Here is a 20,630-nt window from a genome sequence, read left to right as displayed (position 1 = left end):
GTCAGTTTTATTTTTTTCAACCTACATTCCCTAATATTGTTGCATCATCGACTCACGCTACATATCAACTCATAATACATTTTTCATATTTAATGGTAAAATGTTTTGTTTTCTAGCCGTTACCATGTGTTCAACATTCAAATTTTTCCTCAACCAACTCTTGGTCTCGAACCGTAAAATTTCAACCCATGTCTAACCTATATGAACGGAGAGGGTGTTTCCTTTAATGGTTGAAAATACGTCATAACTTTATAAATAGATAAATGAATGAAAATACTATTTTGATTTGTATTATAAATACTATAGAAAAATGATAAATTTTTTTAACCAAATAGCATAATAATCAATAATGGTCATTGCAGATGGTTAGAGAAATTTACGGTTTTACCTAATATCTTAAGTTTGATCTTTAAGAATGATAAAATTTTAGGTTTTTTCAACTGAATATTTGTAATTGTCAATAATCAATATCTTATTATCTAGAGTACGTGTAATGTTTTACCATTGTACGATAAGGTTCTTTGATTTTGTATTTGACTAAATGTTTAGAAAAAAAATTATGATACAATATATAATTCCTCACGATGTCATTGGGTTTGAACGACTAAACCTTATCCTCAAAAAGTCAAAAGTAAAACTGGTGTGATTGATTTTCACCAACATTTAACCCATCAATAACACTCAACTGCTAACGCCTACCTGTTTGACATGACATCCTTTTTCCTTTAAATTCTATGGATTTTTTCGATCTTTTAATATTCATTCTATTCTATACCTCTGTACGTATGGCTGTATATCATCATCATCATCATATTATTATGTTGATATTACTATAATATTAGTATAAAATAATCCATCAACTTGTTAAATATTTCAAAGGAAATAAATAAGTTTTACACTATTACATACTACAATTCTTTAGTATCTGATTTGAATGAGTAATGTCTTTTTGTGGGTTAATAATAATAAAAAAAAAAAACCTTATTCTAACTATTTAAGTTTATTATTTATTATATCTAAATTTTATAATCTCAAACTTACTCTTTTAAATTCTACCTATCCATTCCAGTCTTCCTCTCTTTTAACCTCAATTAAAATTATGTTATTCTCGGATCTTAATGCACCTTCGCAGTCTATATTAGTTTGATACTTTTAATCGATATTCATGAGAGAACTCATAGCTCATTTTTAAATGCCATAATTACTAACCATTATATTTTTGATAAACGTACTGCGACTTGTTGTAATTCTCCATGCGCCATATAATCTTTGAGAGTTGCATTTATTTGCACTATGGTACAACTCGATGTTTGTAATTTGTACAGTAAATACTTGGTACTTACACATGCACATTCAAGAAAGAAAAAGAAAAACAGAAACAAAAGGTTAATTTACACGTTAGAACACATAACGTTTAGATTTTTAAGCTTACCAGTTACCACGTACGTAGATGTACTATTAATCAAAGTATTTCATAAGTGTAACACGTTAAAACACAAAATGTTAAATTATAATAGGTTCATGATAGTCGTGTAATACATATTTTACATCACTAGACGAAAGCCCGCGTAGTACGGCGAGAACGGTGATAGTGGTGGTGGTGGTAGCAGTGTGGTATTGGCGGCTACGGGTGGTGGCGGCGGTGTGGTTATTGATATAAATATAATTAATATAAAAACAGTAGTGTGGTTTTTTCAAAAGTTGAAGGATAGATATCTTTTGATACCTCTTTATAAAAATTATCATGTCTTCCAGTTTTGGAAATAATTACACAATAGTTACATACAGAATTACTAAATTACTCTTAATAAACACCAACTATGGAAATAATTTTTATAAAATACCAAATTTGTCCTTAATGAATTAATTTACACTCTAAACCTTTATTTTAATATTTAACACTTTAAGCTTTTATATTCTAAAAAATTTCCACTATCACAATTACACCAATTTACACCACTTGACACCGCCTCCACCACCAGTAATACTATCAACGACACCTAGATCGCCTTCCCACCACCGCCGTCGCATTGCGCGGGTATTATGCTCATACTCCTTTATAAAACTATCACACCCTCCAATTTTAGAAATAGTTACACAATAGTTACATACAGAATTATTAAATTACCTTAATAAACACTTACTATGGAAAGAGTTTTTATAAAATACTAAATTTGCCCTTAATGAATTAATTTACACTAAACCTTTATTTTAATAATTAACACTTTAAGCCCTAATCTTTTAAAAAATTTCACTGTCACAATTACATCAACCTACACCACTTGACACCGTCACCACCACCAATGCCATCACCGACCCCACTAGACCGTCATCCCCACCGCCACCGCCGCATTGCGCGAGCACAATGCTTATAGTAAATTATTTAAATAAGGTTATTTTAGGTATATAAGTTAATTACAAAAGAAAGATGTTGAAAAAGTAGGGATATTATGAGTTTTTTAGAGACTTAAAAGTTTATAGAAAAAAAGGGTTGTTTGCTTTATTAAATAGTATAGATAGAGATTAGAAGTGCAACTACAACACTATAAAACACAATTTAGTAGTAAATGGATAAAAGCGATAATGTACATTTCAACGATGTAATCTCTAACCAAGACAACAATCACTCCTTGTAATTATAATAGATGATAGTCGTGTAATACATATTTTACATCATTATAAGTGCAACTACACCACTATAAAACACAATTTAGTAGTAAAGGGATAAAAGCGATAATGTACAATTCAACGATGTAATCTCTAACCAAGACAACAATCACTCCCTGTAATCTCTAAAACACAATTATAATAGGTTCATGATAGTCGTGTAAAACATATTCTACGTGCTTTTTTAATATTATGCGTTTCACTCATTTTTTGCGGTATTTTCATTTTATCCAGATTTTGACCCGATACCATTTAAATTAACCAAAATGTATCTTTTACCTTTATTGTTTTTACTTGTTTTCTGCTGATCGTGATCTATGCAAGCCTGCAATTATACACCAAATAGACTGATGGTGGAAATTTTGAATTATGCATTGTGCTATGCATAAATTATCATTTTGAAGATGTAAGGTGTAAACTAGATAAATACACCTTCAAACTACAAAACATAGTGTTAAATGACTATGCATGCGTACTCTACCTCTTTAGTCTAACAGAAGTACAGAACTTGGTATGTGGTAATATCTCTCATATTTTAGTTCTCCAAAAAACTGTTTTGACCAGCCCTCATGACACATAGTCTATGCAATCTCTCCAGTTTTAAAGTCTGAAACTTTGCTTACACATTCACAACATTTTGGGAGTGAAACCCAAAAGTACATACATAAAGACGCTCGTTTCTAGCTGTTACGTTCAACGGTTTGCATTCTCAAGCAAAAACTGGTGCCCTTAGCAACTACATGAAGATGACCACATAAAGTTACAACTAAAACTTAGCAAACCCTTAAACAAGTGGACACTTTTTGGGAGTTGAATATAATGATGGGCTAGGCGCAACCTGTTCCGGTTGATGGGTCCCACCCCGGAGGTTTGATGTCTGGCCAATCACCCCTGCATCCTAACCGAATGTAAAGACCCTTCTTACCTTCAAAAAGTTCCATATGTTCTAATTACACTTCAAGATTCAGCTGTGATGTGCAGGGGGTTATACAAAAATGAGCTAAAGTATGTACCTGGAAGCTTTTTGTCGGACAAGATTAACTGCTTGAGGGCACTCAGTGTAGCCTGTGCCACAGCTTTTGAGTAGTCCGGATCCCAGCCACTGAGCTTGACTACCACATCTGCATTGGTGAAACCCTGGCTACCGCTCTGAATGGTTATCCTTGCCTCTTCTTTTGCTGCAGCTTCATCTAAATGGATCAAAGAAGAATACGATTCAGACGTTGCAAGTGTGTTACACAGATAGGTTCTAACTTTTAGAGGGGATACTTGCAATCCATTTACTTATAAATGGGTGAGTTATGATTACACCATATCTTTATAGGGTTAAACGACTCGAACATATCAAAAGTTGCTCAAAGTGTATTTTTAGCGTTGAAAACTGCCTGAATAATTTAATTTCAAAAGTTCAGTCATTGTTGAAAATTGAAATAGATATAATTTCTTTAATAGAATATGATAGTTGCTTCTTAAAAAGGTTAAAATAAAATATGGAGTACAGACTGAAAGCGTTTCAGGTTAACCTGATCCAACCCATTATAAGTTTATAACCCGTACCAAAACCTGAACCTGTTGATATTTTGATCCATAATCCAACCCGTCCAAGTTGTCCCTATTTACCACCAATCCTATTTTACATTACGGGTTGGTTAGATAGCAGTGCAAGTAGCGACACTTATATGCTGAAAAACATTGAGGGGCTTGAGTGCTTCTAACAGGTCTTGCCATAGGAAACTAGGAATTTTTATTTTAAAAGTAAAACATAAAGCTTTTATTGCGTTTCTAAGAGAATGAAAGTTAATTGTAAACGCGGAAGATGAATAGTGCATAGTGAAAAAATTGAAATGTAAAATGCATTACCTTTAGCTTCAGATTGAGAAAGCCAGACGGTAAATCCCGAGTAAAGATGCCTCCATTGATCACCTCTTGCAGCAGCACCATGTTGCCCTCCTATGGTAGCAACAACTGAACGTATATGGCTGTAGATATATATGTACATATAGTAGTTAAAGGACTATTTATGTAATTAGTTGACAGTTAGTTGTTGCTTAGTTTTGTGATGTATATACACTTCATTGTTATAACTTTTCTAATGCAATGAAAATGGAATTTTTTCCTAACTCTCTCTAAATTCTCTCTAGTTTTTTAATGACTGCAAATGGTGATAATATAATGTTTGATGTCTCTAGATTTCCATTAAGCAGAATAAGAATGGTGGCAATATAAAGGCGTGTTTGGCTCATAGAATGTTTTTGGAAGGAATGGAAGTTGTCAAAGGAATTGGAATTTGAAAGAATGTTTTTTGCTTTTGGAGATTCAAGTGACGGACGGAATGAAATTCATTCCTAGACCATGGAGATTCCATCAAATGAGAGAATGTTTATATTCCAACTAAATGGAATCTGTGAACCAAACGCGACCTTACATCTCTAAATTCTGATTAAGTAGAATAAGATCGAATGGTTTCAGGGAGAAGTCCGTACCTGCTTAGGCTTTCCAAGATGGCACTCTCTACTTCTGCTATAGCATCAGACCCTTCTGCAATCACCACTAGAATTGATTACTTGTCAATACTCAATACACAGAAGTATCACTTTATTCATGTTGTAATAGATTTTGATTCAAATAACATCATAGTACTTTAACATAAACCAAATATACTGAAGCAGATATGGTTGCAATAAAAAGAAGATCAGGGAAATTACTCACATGAATCAACTGTTTGCTTGGTAAAAGTTTCAAGCAGCTCTCTTGTATCGAGTGGTGTATATCTGAGAAACACAAAGAAAGGGCATTATGGTATATTCACAAAGGTAATACTTAAATAAATTGTTTTTAACAATCTTGAATGAACTTGTTACAAAAAGAAGTTTTGCAATTCTCATTAGAGCGTACCCTAGGCCAACTGCCAGCTCCCGAGAAACTTTATAATTAATTTCAGAGAATTCTCCAACTAAAAAAACAGACACTCCTTGCAGAAGTTGTGCAACTCCAACCGTTAAGGACTCCCATGTTTCCGTGATATCAGGCCATTTCATCTCGGGATCTTGCTTCTTCAGATTAACAACCAGTTGATCATCATCTAACAGCCTACGAATATGTGAGCTTTTTTGTTAATCTAACAGCCTAACTTAACAATTAGTTTCTAACCAATGCATTACGCAATACCATATTGTTTCTGCTGGTTTTATCCTTCCATAAAGATTAAGTTCCATGGCAGTTCTAAATGATCCATCCTGTCTTGTCTTGATCGTTATGAAATTCTCATCAGCATCAACAAGCACATCTTTTGAGCTCTGAATACTTTCATCTCCAATAAACAATCTCAATTCTACCTCATCTGAACCATCAGAAAACTGTCAAATGTATCAGAGACTGACCAACTGTTTATGATCCCGAATCACATTATCTACGCTATCTATTATATTCAGTGGTAAAATGCATTGTTTTTAACCTTTTAAGAAATAATTTCCAAGAAAAGTCACCAAAGATCCAAACTTGAAAATGCAGGGTAGCAAAAGTTTTCTCTCCCGTAAGGAATGGAAGTTTAGTTTTCAAGAAACTAACGGAAACTTTGTCAAATTTTAATTATGTCATGTCACTAAATTTGTTAAAAACTGAACTTTTATCTTATACGGTTTATCAAAACAAAACGTTCACTCCTTTTGAGGAGCAAGAATATTATCGGTACCCCGCAATGTCAAATTTCAGTTCTTTTTTGTTAAATGGTTGAATACTAATAAACTAGTTAACTGTTAGAAGAAACGCCTAAAATCAGGATTGAACACAAGGTCGTAAGGAGCAAGTGATACCAATGTGACACTTGGTCCAATTTGGGATCTTTGATACCTTTCTTGGTATATTTCACCAGTTTTAAGTATTCAAATCGTCTCATATTCAAGGCTTCAAGCCAATGTGCCATGTCTTCGCACACAACTCAAAAGAAAAAAAAATGAGAGCCCCTTTTGCCAAAATAATGAGACTCACTAACATGACCTCTTATGCTGGTTACAACAAGAGACGAGTTCAATCCTACTTATAACAGATGACTAATATTTCGGTAGCGAAAATTCCCTTTTTCAATCCTAAAAATTCAAAATTTTCAAATCCATTGAACTTTCTTCCACCAATTTCATTTCCTTTTTCTACTTCATTTCATTTATGGAGAACTTTTCGTCACAAAATACGAGTATGTCTAAAAGGATAGGACCACCCATTTGGAAGTCTTGATTCCCTCCCCACCCCATGTGTCACAACACATTGACATATTTTAACAGCAAACGAAATCATCATTAAGACAAAAGTACATTCAAGTCTATTGATTTTTTTGAAAAAAAAAAAAAAAAAACACTCAAACCTCTCAAATGATATTATGAATCAAACACAAATATTGTAGCATGGCATAATAATCTAGGGGACCATTTTTGTAATGTAACCGTAAGTAATGGAAGGTACTGCAAATTAATATGTAATAATAAAATTGAAAGCAATAAATAGCAAAGAAACAAGAAGAATAAATCATAGTGAGTACAAGGTTACACCTCATAATTAGTGGTGTTTGTTGATACAGTAGAAGAACTGTTGCAGATGAAGGTCTTTGGGTTTCTTGATGGGTTGAAAGTGAGTGAAAATGAAGGATGAAACGATAAAGATTGAAGTGAGAAATGAGGTTTTGAGAATGAAATTAAGGAATTTGGGGAATTGCAATCTTTAATGGGTTTTGACGAGAGATAGAGTGGCGATGATGATAGTGTGGTTGGAGTGGACATGTTTTTTTTTTGTTAAAAATTGTGTTCGGATTGAGATAAGGAAGGAGGGAGGGAACTTATAAAAGATTTTCCGGGTCTAAGTCTTAACTATCTCCTATCCAAAGCCGGCTAGAAATTGAAAAACTCTAACGAGTCCCGGTTCACTTTGAACCTTTCACGTAGCGACGGTCTAGGCCGCACGCTGCAACCGGGACACAAAAAGACCTCTATACGAATTTTTCATTTACCTGTTGGAGACGTCTTATTTGCTAAAAGGATGCATAATTTCGTTTAATTTGAGAATCATATTACATAATTAATTATAATTAGTTAATGAATATATATATATATATATATATAAATGTTAAAAACACTAAAGCAAGAAAATATGTTTACATACACATGAGTATCATTGATAACATTAACGGTCCGTTTCTTTTTTTAGCTATTAATTGCTAAGTGTATTAAGTAGCTGAATGTATAAGTAATGTTTGTGTGTATTAAATAAAAAATAGATAATTAACGGTTATTTTTTGTTTATTAAGTTAAAGAAAAAAAATTGAAAATTGGCTGAATATATTAAGTTTTTAATGAAGTATAAGTTTCAAAATTTTCAAAAATCAATTTTGTTTTGTTATTTCTCGATACTTTAATGTTATAAAACCTCCACGTTTGTTGGTTATTTACATAGCAAATCAAGAGATAAAATATTTTATAATTCTCAAAATCCAATTCATTTTTATGTTTATCAAATTATTAGTTTATAACAACCTAATAACTCTGATTATTTTTGACTATTTTTCGAAAAACTTAAGATATTTATGAGAAAATAATAAAACTCTTACAATTTTTCAAGAAGTTATTAGAGTTAGTTGATTTTTCTTATTAAAAAGTCTAATTTATATCTTATAAGGCCATAACTTAACAATTTATATAATCTTTTTAAACGTCAGTTAAAATCCTTTATATATATATATATTAAAACGTTAGTTAACCGAGCTTTCTAAGGGATGCTCCTCCATTCAAATCTATCCTTAAACTTTGCCATGTAGGATTTATCTTATGTGGTTTCTCCATATTTGTTTTACAACATATATATCAAAAAAAGTTAAAATAAAATTCCTCCCATATTTATCAAATCTTAACTATACATATGAAAAAAAATATATATTTATATAAACTAAGTCAAATCTTGAATATATTTTGAAGTTTTAGTAAATATCTTAACATTTTGTATGTAACAAATTAAAATTTAAAATTAATACAATTGATTTTTATTTTTTTTTTAAAAAGAGACATTAGTTTATTTTTGTATATCCTTCTCATTCCAAATCAAAGTCCATCGATCAACACAATCTTTATAGGAAAGTTCATAAAAAAAAAAAAATCTTAATGGGTTTTCCATCTATTTAATTAACATGTGGTTTTAATTGTTAGTTTTCATGTGTTTTATAATATGTTATTATTGTTTTTTTTTTTATAATTATTTAGGACATAGTACGCATTTTTTATTACTTTGTTCAGGAGCAGACTTCGGGTTTTCAGATTATCATTCCGAAAATTTATTGTGTAAGTCTATATCAAAAGGTTTAAACCAACACCAATCGAACAATAACTTATAATAATTCGCGCATCGCGCGGAGTAAAAGACCTAGTATATATATATATAAATAAATACGTTTTAGTTTTTTATACTAGCATTTTGGCATATTTGTTCATCCCCCATGGTTCTTACTTTCATACCATAGATTAGAAGAAAAATCCTCCAATAACCCAACAAACGACCCGATAACTAATTAGAGTCTTGGATTCCGAATGTTCAATTAGGTCGGTTGTTATTATTGAATAAAAAACCGCATTTATTTATTACTCACTAATTTGGTTAATACAACATAAACAACCAATCGACATATTGTGGAGTTTTTAGGTGTATCAAATATTTCGTCTTTCAAACCCTAACCAATTATAATCCCAATTTTCCGATCCCCATTTATCTTTCTCATATCAAAAACACTTTCCCCCAATTTATTCATTCAAATTCAAACCTATACATATACATTAGGTATATATATATATATATATATATATATATATATATATATATATATATATATATATATATATATATGGGAAGAGAATATGAGGCTGTTAGACACCCAAGTTAGGTGAAAAATCTCTGGGGTTTTTCAGTCAAGTTAAGTGCATAACAGCCTCATACTCATTTTTCTCACATATATATATATATAATATATATACTTACAAGCAGCATCACATCTTTCACCATGAAAAAACTATCATTTGCTCTACAATCATCAAAACCCCAAAAACCATCAATTAAGCCTTCTTCATCTACACCATCATCATCTATTCAAAAACAATTCGTTACAGAACTCGACCCATCTAAAACCCTATCCGACCCGAATTCCCAAAACCCTAATATCATTGCCCCAATTTCCAACAACTGGCAGCCTTACAAAAAGCCCCTCGACCTCCCCCATAAATCCGATGACCCCAATCTTCAATTCGAGACCTCTGATTCGACCGTCGAACCCATTGATCCGAATATCGTATACAGTCTCAATCTTCGGGTTAAGAAGAACCCGAATTCGGATCAGGATCAGGGTTTGAGAGAGAGTAATGTGAATTCGGGTTCTGGGATGGATAGTTTGATGTTAAATAGATATAGGAATGATATAAGTAAGTTGCCTGATGATAGAGGGATGGATGAGTTTGTCGATATGCGGGTTGAGGATTTCGGTGCTGCGTTATTGAAAGGTTATGGGTGGGTTGAAGGGAGAGGCATTGGGAAGAATGCTAAAGAGGATGTTAAGGTTGTCGAGATTTTGAAACGAACCGGGAAAGAAGGTTTAGGGTTTGTTAATGATATGCCTATGCCAATGTCGAAAAATGACAAGGAAAGTGTTCCAAATGGCGTAAAACGAGATGGGAATGTTGGTAGTGGTGATATAAATGGTAAAGATAAAAACTTGAATGTAAATCAGATTGATAAGAATGACGGTGAAAGGAAGGGTAGTGATAGGAAGGTTAATGATTCGAGGAGGGATCATAAGGATGAGAATAAGGATAAGAAAAGGAGTCGAGATAGATACGAATATGAAACACCGAAAAAATCTTGGTTGAATAGTCGGATCAGGGTTAGGATAATTAGCAAAGAGTTAAAAGGTGGGAAGTTGTATTTACAAAAGGGTGAGATTGTGGATGTTGTAGGGCCGTCTACGTGTGATATATCGATGGATAGTAGTAGGGAGATTGTACAAGGAGTTGAGCAGGACTTTCTCGAGACTGTGTTGCCACGATGTGGGGGGCATGTTCTTGTTTTGTATGGTAGACATAAGGGTGTGTATAGGAGTTTACAGGAGAACGATATGGATAATGAGACTGCGGTTGTTCGTGATGCAGATACTCATGCGTTGTTAAATGTTAAGTTGGAGCAAATTGCTGAGTATGTTGGAGACCCTGATGATATTGCATACTGATTGTTGCCATGTTTCAGGTACTTGAGTTTTTATTTCTAATATTGATATGAAATTCTAGAACTTTTGCCATGTTGACTTGATTTTCGATATTATTGTTTTGATATGTTTTTTAGTGTTTCGGGATATGTTTCTTTGTTAGTTTGAATTAAACCTGGGTTCGTCTTGTATGAACTTGTGTAGATTACTTTTTTGATGTTATTTTCTACATATCTTATCGGTACATTATTGCTAAGATTTCACTAACTGCCATTCTACCATTGTTAAAAGTCTACCATAAGTATTGCAAACAGGATATTGTGTGGTAAAGTAACTATGTTACTATGTTTCTCGTGCTTGGTATATATATATATATATATAGGAGTAGGAATTTCAGAGACGAAACAAAATGGTGTTAAATATTAGAGATCAAGTGTAAGAAATGACGGGTTCATAGGCATGAAACAAAGGCTAGTTACTAGTCAAATATTGGAGACCAAAACATTAAGATTGAGGCCTATTAAACCAAAACTTTTGTATCTGTTAACCAGGTGAAAAGTTATCAAACCACAGTGTAATAAGTGAGGCCTATCAAGTTTGTAAGGTCATATCTTGTTCAACATCTACTCAATATATCATTTGGCTTGGCAGTTAAATCTTTGTCATTGCTATTCAGTATTCACTACATCAGGCTTAAATTGGTTCTCTATGACAGAATACCAACTATTATTGGACCAATGTAGGTGTTACTTGATCTCAATTCACCAGAATTTGATCTTCACATGTAGACATGTAGTTATATTATTATAAGGGATGTTGCTATAGTGCATTCTAGCTTATTCTTTAGTTGACCTTCTTGATTGCCAAAATTCTCATGATAAAATGGGAGTTACTAACAAAAGATTGCTATTGTGTATTAGGCTGTTGCATTGTGATCAAAATTGGTTGCCAAGTTGGTCAAATGAAGCATGAGGTTAGTATCCTGAATGGGACCATACTTAATTAGGCTAATCAAACATGAGGGTGGTATTACAGAACCATAATTTGTAGAGAATCTAAGAAATCAAAATTATTTGGTCATCTATCTAAAGTTCAAACTAGTTTCTGTTGTAAGTTTGAACAACTGAGATAGGCATTCAATTTGCTTTTCTGGTGAAACCTTGGTTTTAAAAAGGGCGCAAGTCTTAGAGCTAAAGCGCTCATTTTTAGGCTTTTTTGTGAGCTCAGTAGCTAAAAAGCGTGAGCTTATTGTACACAAGAGGATTTTTTTAATAAATAAGTAAAAAAAATTCTTACCTCTTCTTTCTCAACAAGATTGATCTCTTCTTTTTTATTTTTTACAACGAGACCAACAATCTTTTGAGAGTTTCTTTTCAAACACCAAATTTGATCAAAGTCGGACTTAAACTAGTATCTTACTGATGGTGTTTTGGTATTTTATGTCTTATAACTGTTATATAAATAATTTATAATTTTTTTCATAAGTATGCGCCTTGCGTACGAAAGCTTTCCGCTTTTGTGCTTAGCGCTTTGCGCTTCCGAAATGGACCCCATCGCTTTTGTACACCTATCGCCTTTTAAAACCAAGGGTGAAACTTATATTGGGAACTGTGATCTCTTGCAACTTCTATAGCTGGAACATGACCACTTATTTAACTGATTTTATGCAGATAAGTAGATAGCATCTACCTTAAGACATGTCTAAGTAAAGACTATCAATAAACTTGATCCACATTGTAGCTGTTTAATTTGTCAAATAAGTTTCAATTCTTGAGGTAGTTTATGTAGATTCTTCTTCATTTAGCTTCTCTCGATGCGTACTCTTGTTTCATGCAATAGTTATTTTTTTATAAGAAGCGTACAAGTGTTGCATCGAATATCCTTTTGACAAGGCCACAATTTTACATTAAACAGATGGAAAGTTTGGGAAAGGAAGAACCTTAAAGAAGCTGTTAAAGAATGAAAAGGAACCCCGAGTCAAGGAACTATACGAAAGTTAAGCTAAATAAGGCTAAGTTTTTATATACGTTTGGGAATCATTTCAATGACTAATGATTCGATCAGAAGATAGTTTTTGGTGGAGATTGCATGAAGTGATTTTGATTAGCTATTGAGCTTCTTATAGGTAAATAGGTAATAGACAGTTAGATATGGCATTTCAGTGAGGTTTCTTATACGTGTATGATAATGACAATAAGGGAGTAAATCTTCAAAATTGATAATGTTGGTCAATAGATACACACATTGTGGTTGAATTGGCTCAAAGCTTGATCGGTGTATATGATGATTGCAAAGTTCCGTATGAGCAAAAATAAGTGTGTTTTATATGAAGTGACATCGTTTGCTAATATTTTGTGGGGAGATCATTGGACCAACTAACATTAATGCTATTAGAAAAGCATGTAAGCTACTTATGTTAGTATGGTGTTGGTGCACACCATGTTGTTACACATTAGTTGTTGATCTAGTTTGGTTCATACTGAATTGTGCCCTTACTGCTGATTGCTAGATCCTAACTGATGAATTGATTCGGGTATCGTCGAGGGCAATAATCATCAAGCTTTCTAGATCCCAATCATCGTATGAGAGGAAGTTTTGCTTTGATGGCTTGAACTCCACTTCTCTTATTGTTATATATCAGTTTAATTTATTTTCTGGATCGTCTCTTTCTCTCTTCCTTTGTTTTCTATTATACCCTGCAAATTTCCACATACTTTCTATTGTATTCTTCAACAATCAACATTCAACATGATCAAAATATGTCTCTTTCTGAAACTGAGTGTGCGGTCACCTTGTTTGGAAAATTAGTTGTTCTTTATGAATTATGATCACTAGCAGTCTAGCAGATAATCTCCATCAATAGCGTCATTCAACATTGAAGTTGCATGAAAAAACTTAATAGTACCTTCATAAGCATTTCAATTTCAACATTTTTCAAGTCCTTGATATCGTTCTTCATCTTCCTTCCCAATTGTCATTGAATTCAACACGTGTTTATCAAGATTTAACTAAGAACGCCAGGCAATGTGGATGTAGAAACAAATGTTTCTATTCTGGATTTTGAGATTTATATTTGAACTTGATCAATCCTAGAAAGAGCAATTGAAATCCCTGGGAAACACACGAGTTGACCTCATTTGCTAATCTGCTAACAAGATGACTAAAGTTCGATCTCATTTGGTCATTGATTTACATATCCATAACATCCCTTTCTCATAAATCTTTTGAAACCATTAAATAGCTAGACTCCTGTATATGTACACAGTGCCATGAAAGATATGTCCATCTTTGCCTATTACATACGAGTATTACATCATAGATGAACCCGTTGCTAAACTTCAGATTTGCTTGTGCTAAATCCCGTGGTCGTCCCTTGGCATCATCAACGTTTTTTGCATCGTTACTATCTGTGATTGCCGATCCCGGCCACCATGTTTTCCATGTCAACCATCTATGCTGCAATGCAACTACATTGTGCCCAAATAAGGTTCTTACTATTTATAAGTCTTCGTCGTGTTTGTTTCATATATGATATGAGCATAATTATACTATTAACTTGCAATTAAGTGACAATTGTTGCTTGTATTTGATATATTCCACTTTAAATTCTAATAGCGTTTTGTATTGTGCTATCATCAATAATGATATAAGCTAAATAATGCAAACAATGACTCCCTTTTTCAGATTTTGCATGGTCAAAAGTCTCACGTAACATATTCCAAACATTCCTTTACAGCTCAACGCAACAAACATTATTGTTATTATTATCATCATCAATAATAATAATAATAATGTAATAATCATATGAGATGATTTGATTCATTCACAATGCTTTCAAAAACTATTTGTGGGTTCCAGTTTCGTCTCTATTCTTCTATGTCGGTCTACGAATGTCATATCACTTTTTATTTTCTTCATTGGAATTGGAATTGAACTTTACAGGAAAGCACGGAAATTTATAAATGGCCGGTTTTTTAGTTTTCATACCCTTTTTTTAAACAATAATTTTAGCGTATTTTTTCCATTTATTCGAGATCACTCATTATCTTTCACATTATCTACTTATCTTTCCTTTTTTATATACTTTTTTTCTTGTCTTCTTTGACAAATAATTAATAATGGTATATACATTTTAACAAATTACTTATTTGCTTATTTTATAAAAAAATACACACTTTTATATAAGCAGATACTTTTTTCAATGTCTAAACACTTAAAACTATTGCGAATACTCCTAAATCAAATTTATTTTAAAGTTTGTCATTTTTTTTTCCTTTTCTAATTAGAAAGCTAGTTTTGAATTGTGATTGCTATCGTTTATAAGACATTGAACTGATAAGTATGAGTTATAGATGAGATTTTTTTCCCACGAGAAGTTATATACGAAAAGATAATCAGATAAAAAAAATAGCAATAATTATGTGGCAAAATTAACTTCGATATAGATGTCACGTCGTAGCATAAAACTAAAATTTAGTAAATAAATGAAGAGGTTGAAGACTAATACATGGAAAACAAGAAGAACAATCTATAGAAAGTAACTCCCAATGCCGTATTCCACGGGTTTTGGGTCCCAATACCATCTTCGACGGTGTATGGGGGAGGTTGATATGTAGACAGCCTTACCCCTACCAAAGGTAGAGAGGCTGCTTCCAGGTTCTACCATAGGTAGAAAAGAACCTCCAGCCTTGCTGGGCATGAGGATCAAACTCATGACCTCTGTTTCTAGAGGCATGAACTCCAACCACTGATCCAACCCAGTTGGTTTTAAGAAGAACAATCTATATTCAAGGCAATGATCTTTCACTCATTGTTACAAAGATTTGTAGGACACTAAAAAGTGAGATATTCCCTAAACAAAGTCATTGATAAAAGATTCAATATGTTCCTCAATTTTGTTTCATCCTATCAAGCCTTTGAAAAGGATACTATGCTCTATGTCAACAATTTATAAATGGTAAAGATAAAGCTACTTCACTTCGTGAGCATATCTATTCAAGTGATATTGTGTTGGTTTATTGGTGAAAGCAAAAGATATATTTCTAGTTGTATCATTTGGTCAAGTTATATAGAATCATTAGTGCAACTTTGAGATGCCAACTTTTTTACTTTAAACGTATGTAAAGCTTGCACAACCAACAACGAAATTAACATGGTTTGAATCATATACCTAATTTTACTTTAGAATTCATTCTTACTTTAACTTTGTACGCATATATTTTGTTGGATAAAAGTAGTAGTTGTATAAAAAACAGATCATAATCTTGTATTTCTAAAACTCAACTTTTGCTGTGTAAGATTACAATGCTTTATGGTAGAGAGAATATATAATTGTGAAGATGGATATGAATTGTCGAATACAAAATGGTTCATATTATTTTAGATCTTAATTACATTAAGATTGAACATATTTATATTGGAGATGAGATGCAATAATGTTTGATGCGTCGTAAATCCAAGAAACAGAGTATTTAATGGTGTTGGGTTTTTGTGCCATCCACACGACATTTACAAATTTCAATCGTGGGTCATATAAGGGAACATCCACAAATTTTGTGGCACAAGTGCATTTCTTTTAAAATACTCGTAAATTGGTTTTAAAGTTTTTTATTTTATTTTATTTTATTTTGGTGCATGTGGATCCGACCATGAAAAAAAGAATACAGCCCACGACTTTAAATTGTAAGTTAAAGGATGCTTTTATTAGAAATGTGGTCGAAAGAATGGAGATGATTCACGTTGAAGGTGCATAGAATAGATTTTGGTATTTCCTCTTCACTTTATAATCAAAGCTTGTGGCCGGTTTGATGAATTCCACACCCCTTTTGAACATAAATTACCTTCCACACTTTCCTTAGGTGGTTACCAGTCACCATCTATATGAAAAAGACCTTCATAATTTGTACAATCAATTTAACAATTATAAGGCTAAGTTCGATGAAGGTCAACTACGAACAATGACCATATAAATTTATTAACTATTATTATTATTATTATTATTATTATTATTATTATTATTATTATTATTATTATTATTATTATTATTATTATTATTTGAAATAAAGCCCTAAAGGCGTTAAGCTGCATTAATTAGTTGTATACTTACCATAAAATTCAGGGGCCGACATTTAAGTGAAGCCCTTAAGCATTTTCCTTATTATTTTATAAGATAAATACGACTCATTTTTGTTAAGAAACAACATTAAGACGTGACACAGAAGCCTCTACGCCACGTACAAGGGTCGATCCAATAATAAATGTGTTTCTACCCGGACCTCTATGCCAACTAAACCGCTGTCTGTGTGATAAAATTGGTGTGTAGCTAACCTGAGAACAGCATGTAACATTCTATGACAAATTAAAAAATGTCAAGTGTCATTTTTTAAAAAAATTTGATGCGTAACAAGACGTGACATAGAGCCTTATATGTAATGTAAAGGTTCCATAAGATTTTCCAACTCGCTTTGGCTAATTTTGTCAAATTTTGAGGTCTATGCGATGTATATATAGAGACATTTGCGCCACATATAGTTATTTTTTATTTTTTAACTTTTTTTCATAAGTGTTTTTCTTTATATATTAACTACGTATTAAAGTAATTTGTAATGTGATATTGTAAATAAACAACGCATCATATATTATGTACACATAATATATTACAATAAAGACGCATTATATAATAATACAAACAAACAACATAAGCTTATAAGGTGGCGGTGGAGGAGCAAAACGGACCTAAAGTTGTCTTACTCGAGCTCTTGCAATTTGACTAGAAACAACTTGCTAACACATGAACCTATCAACATATATGTTTAAAATGTTTGACCTGAAACCATCTTGTATCCCACCTAGCTAGTTAATAATATGTGAGATGTTATTAGGTTTGTGGGTTATTTTCGAGTCACACATGTCAAATGGATTGACAGGCTGACGAGTTAGTTTCAAGTCAAAATGTCAAATATTCCAAATGAGAACATGGGTAATTTTGGATCGAATATTGTCAAATTTAATCTAATAGAGGTTTAAGGGGTTAACTAACTTGTTTAAACTTTAAGATATTTTTATATTTAATTAAAATTTATGTGTTAAAAATATTCAGTCAATTTAAAGTAAGAATTTTTATTATTTAAAAGAATAAATCAAATAATTAAAATAATAATTGTTTTAAATTCTAAAATAATTTTTTGTTCCTTTAAAAAAACATTACATGTTTCAAAAGGATTGTCAAAAATTAGGTAATTAAAGTATTATTAACCCAACTATTTAAAATTTGGATAAAAAACTTATAAAATTAATTTCAACATTATAGGTAAAGTGAAATAACTTACCATTTCTATTACAGTCAAAGATCAATATTTAAAAACTATTTTTGTATTTTGACATATTAATTATTATCTAAAAATCAAGACCCCTCAACTTTACAACCTAATTTGTCTCTAGCATTATATTCTATAAACGAGGTTTTTTACCCGCACGATGTGCGACAATTTAAAAATATAATTGAAATAGGTTTTGGTTAAGTTTACAATGTAGACGTCAATAATGATTAATTATATATATTTTTAATTTGGTAGTATTATGCTAATGTATTTTATCTTCTTTTTTTCAATTTAGTATTATAATGCTAATGTATTGTCTATTTGTTAATACATGAATAAAAATAATATACTTAAGGTACGTTCGACAAAAGTAGTTGTACCTTATATCCGTTGCTTTAATTTAACTTTAAGCTATTGCTTTTAAGAAAAGTTGTTAGTTAAAACTTTTAGTGGGACAGAGGAAGTATAAATTTAGTGTATTATTTTTTTTTTGTTAATGTATGAATATACATAACAAATTTTAAATAGAAAAACAAAAAGTACAACCAAGAACTTGATATTTACATGCTAAACAGACTCATGAAGTTAAGTGACTCATACAAAAGACGAAGTCGTTAATTCTTACCATCTACATAAACCCGAGAGTATAAATCTGTGTTAAAAAAAGTCTCTTTGTTTTGAGTTTGGGAGTCACCGAAAAAATCATTGTTTTCGTTGTATCCAACCTATTGAACCTGTTCTAACCCACAAACAAAACAAATTGTTATTGTCATTATTATTAAGAACATTAAACATGTGAATATTAAGTTTGCATGGAATTAGAATCATACTATTGAAAAAAACTTGAAAGAAAAATATCTATGCTAAAAGTTGTAACTACAAATAGAAATAAGGGAAACTTAATTACGGAGCTAGTCAATATTATTTTTGCTCTATATTGAAAGATTTATTCGATAGGTAATATAATAACTTTCTATATATAACAAATATATATAATAGATTCTATATAATAAATATAGGATATAAATATTTCAAAATTTTATTTTATTATGTACCAATAATTTTAATAAGAAAAAATATGGAGATGTCACATAAAATTTATCCTATGTGGCAATGTTATAAGCTAATTTTAAATTGAAGATGCTTTGAAATCGTTCGGTTAACTACTGTTTTAATAATTATATAGATACTCTTTTTGTCCTACTAGAAGTGTCCAGTTTTGAATTTTCAAAGTCTTTTTTGTGCAACTTTGACTTTAAGTATATTTGTTTGTGTTATATGATACTTGATAAAATTTATATGAATTGATTAAGTTTTAGATGTGTTTTTATTGATGAAACTTCATCGAATATTATATAACACAATTAAAAATATTTATGATCAAAGTTATAAAACGAAAACTTTGAAAATTCAAAGTGGGACACATATGATATGATGTACAGAGAGAGTGACATTTTATGAAGGATTAGTTACATTGCAAGTAGCTTGCCTATACAACATTTTGTTGAAGGCTTAGCTACAATGCAAACAGCTTGCTTGGCAGATTGTTGCGCAACAACCTATCAACATGCCTACTTGTATGTTTTCTTAATCGTCCTGACTCACAGATTATTGCACAATTATACCTAAGCTTGCATGTTTGCATTTTTAGCCTTTTTTTCTCTTCTTTTTTGATCACGTTTAGCCTATATGTTGATCTTTCATTTGTTATTTTAGTCACTTATTAGTATTTGATTTCGTTAGTGTTTTTATAAGTTTTTTAGATGGAAAAAAATATGTGTTCTTAAATAATCGTTTGCATCACTTTTATTATTCGTGTTGTACTTTTTTTTTTTACCTTTATGATACCCTTTTAATATGCATGTTTTGGTTTATATGTATCATCGATCTTATACACATTTCAATTTTACGTACCGTTAAATTTTGTTAGGCAACACCCAGATGCAATAACTAGTTTAATATATTTATATATGTGATCTTTCAAACTAGTTTATTATGTGATCACGTACATGAACACACAAATGAATGATGCAAGTCACATGTTCAAATTTTATCAAAGACAATTGATGAAACTGTATCTTGTGATCGATCCATGTGCGTGGGAATGTTGAGTTACCGAATATGAGTTCAATACAATATACGCTTTGTATACTAAAATGATACATGAGATCATAAGGTTCCATCCAGCTCGTCCAAAACCATTTCCAACTCGTCATTTTTGGAAGCTAATGCCAGCGAGTGTTCGTATCTCGTCGAAATGGAGTTTGTTCGGAATTAAGAACCGCTTGGACGAGCTCTTGTGGGGCCGTTGAATAGTATATCATTGCATTAATAAAAAAAGGTTTAGGAAGAGGTGAGGAAGATGTGGAGGAAGAAGTCTTAATGTTATGGGTAGCTCTTAAATTGGAACATGTTAATGTGAC

General features: G+C 31.7%; 2 protein-coding genes across 3 annotated transcripts; one reads left to right on the top strand and one right to left on the bottom strand.

Moving 5' to 3' along the window:
• Nucleotides 1-3,181: 3,181 nt before the first annotated feature.
• On the bottom strand, nt 3,182-7,469 carry LOC122606478 (probable inactive shikimate kinase like 2, chloroplastic). Of its 2 annotated transcripts, none has more exons than XM_043779331.1 (9): nt 7,209-7,469; nt 5,836-6,023; nt 5,563-5,757; nt 5,377-5,438; nt 5,151-5,217; nt 4,528-4,646; nt 3,681-3,857; nt 3,506-3,592; nt 3,182-3,403 (listed from the first exon to the last, which is right to left on the bottom strand). In XM_043779331.1, the coding sequence occupies exons 1-9, from the start codon at nt 7,434-7,436 to the stop codon at nt 3,348-3,350; spliced, it is 1,179 nt and encodes a 392-aa protein (XP_043635266.1). In that variant the 5' UTR covers nt 7,437-7,469; the 3' UTR covers nt 3,182-3,347. The 2 variants fall into 2 exon arrangements, with proteins under 2 accessions (XP_043635266.1, XP_043635274.1); XM_043779339.1 differs by having other exon boundaries at nt 5,836-6,007; nt 7,209-7,284.
• Nucleotides 7,470-9,697: 2,228 nt separating this feature from the next.
• LOC122594447 (protein MOS2-like) lies at nt 9,698-13,663 on the top strand. Its single transcript, XM_043766901.1, has 4 exons — nt 9,698-10,929; nt 11,809-11,861; nt 12,559-12,663; nt 12,803-13,663. The coding sequence occupies exon 1, from the start codon at nt 9,698-9,700 to the stop codon at nt 10,910-10,912; it is 1,215 nt and encodes a 404-aa protein (XP_043622836.1). The 3' UTR covers nt 10,913-10,929; nt 11,809-11,861; nt 12,559-12,663; nt 12,803-13,663.
• Nucleotides 13,664-20,630: the final 6,967 nt, after the last annotated feature.

Source organism: Erigeron canadensis, chromosome 1, assembly GCF_010389155.1.
Source record: "Erigeron canadensis isolate Cc75 chromosome 1, C_canadensis_v1, whole genome shotgun sequence".
NCBI lineage: Eukaryota > Viridiplantae > Streptophyta > Magnoliopsida > Asterales > Asteraceae > Erigeron > Erigeron canadensis.
The sequence above is the reverse complement of the archived record's forward strand: the minus strand, read 5'-3'. Positions and strand labels throughout refer to the sequence as shown.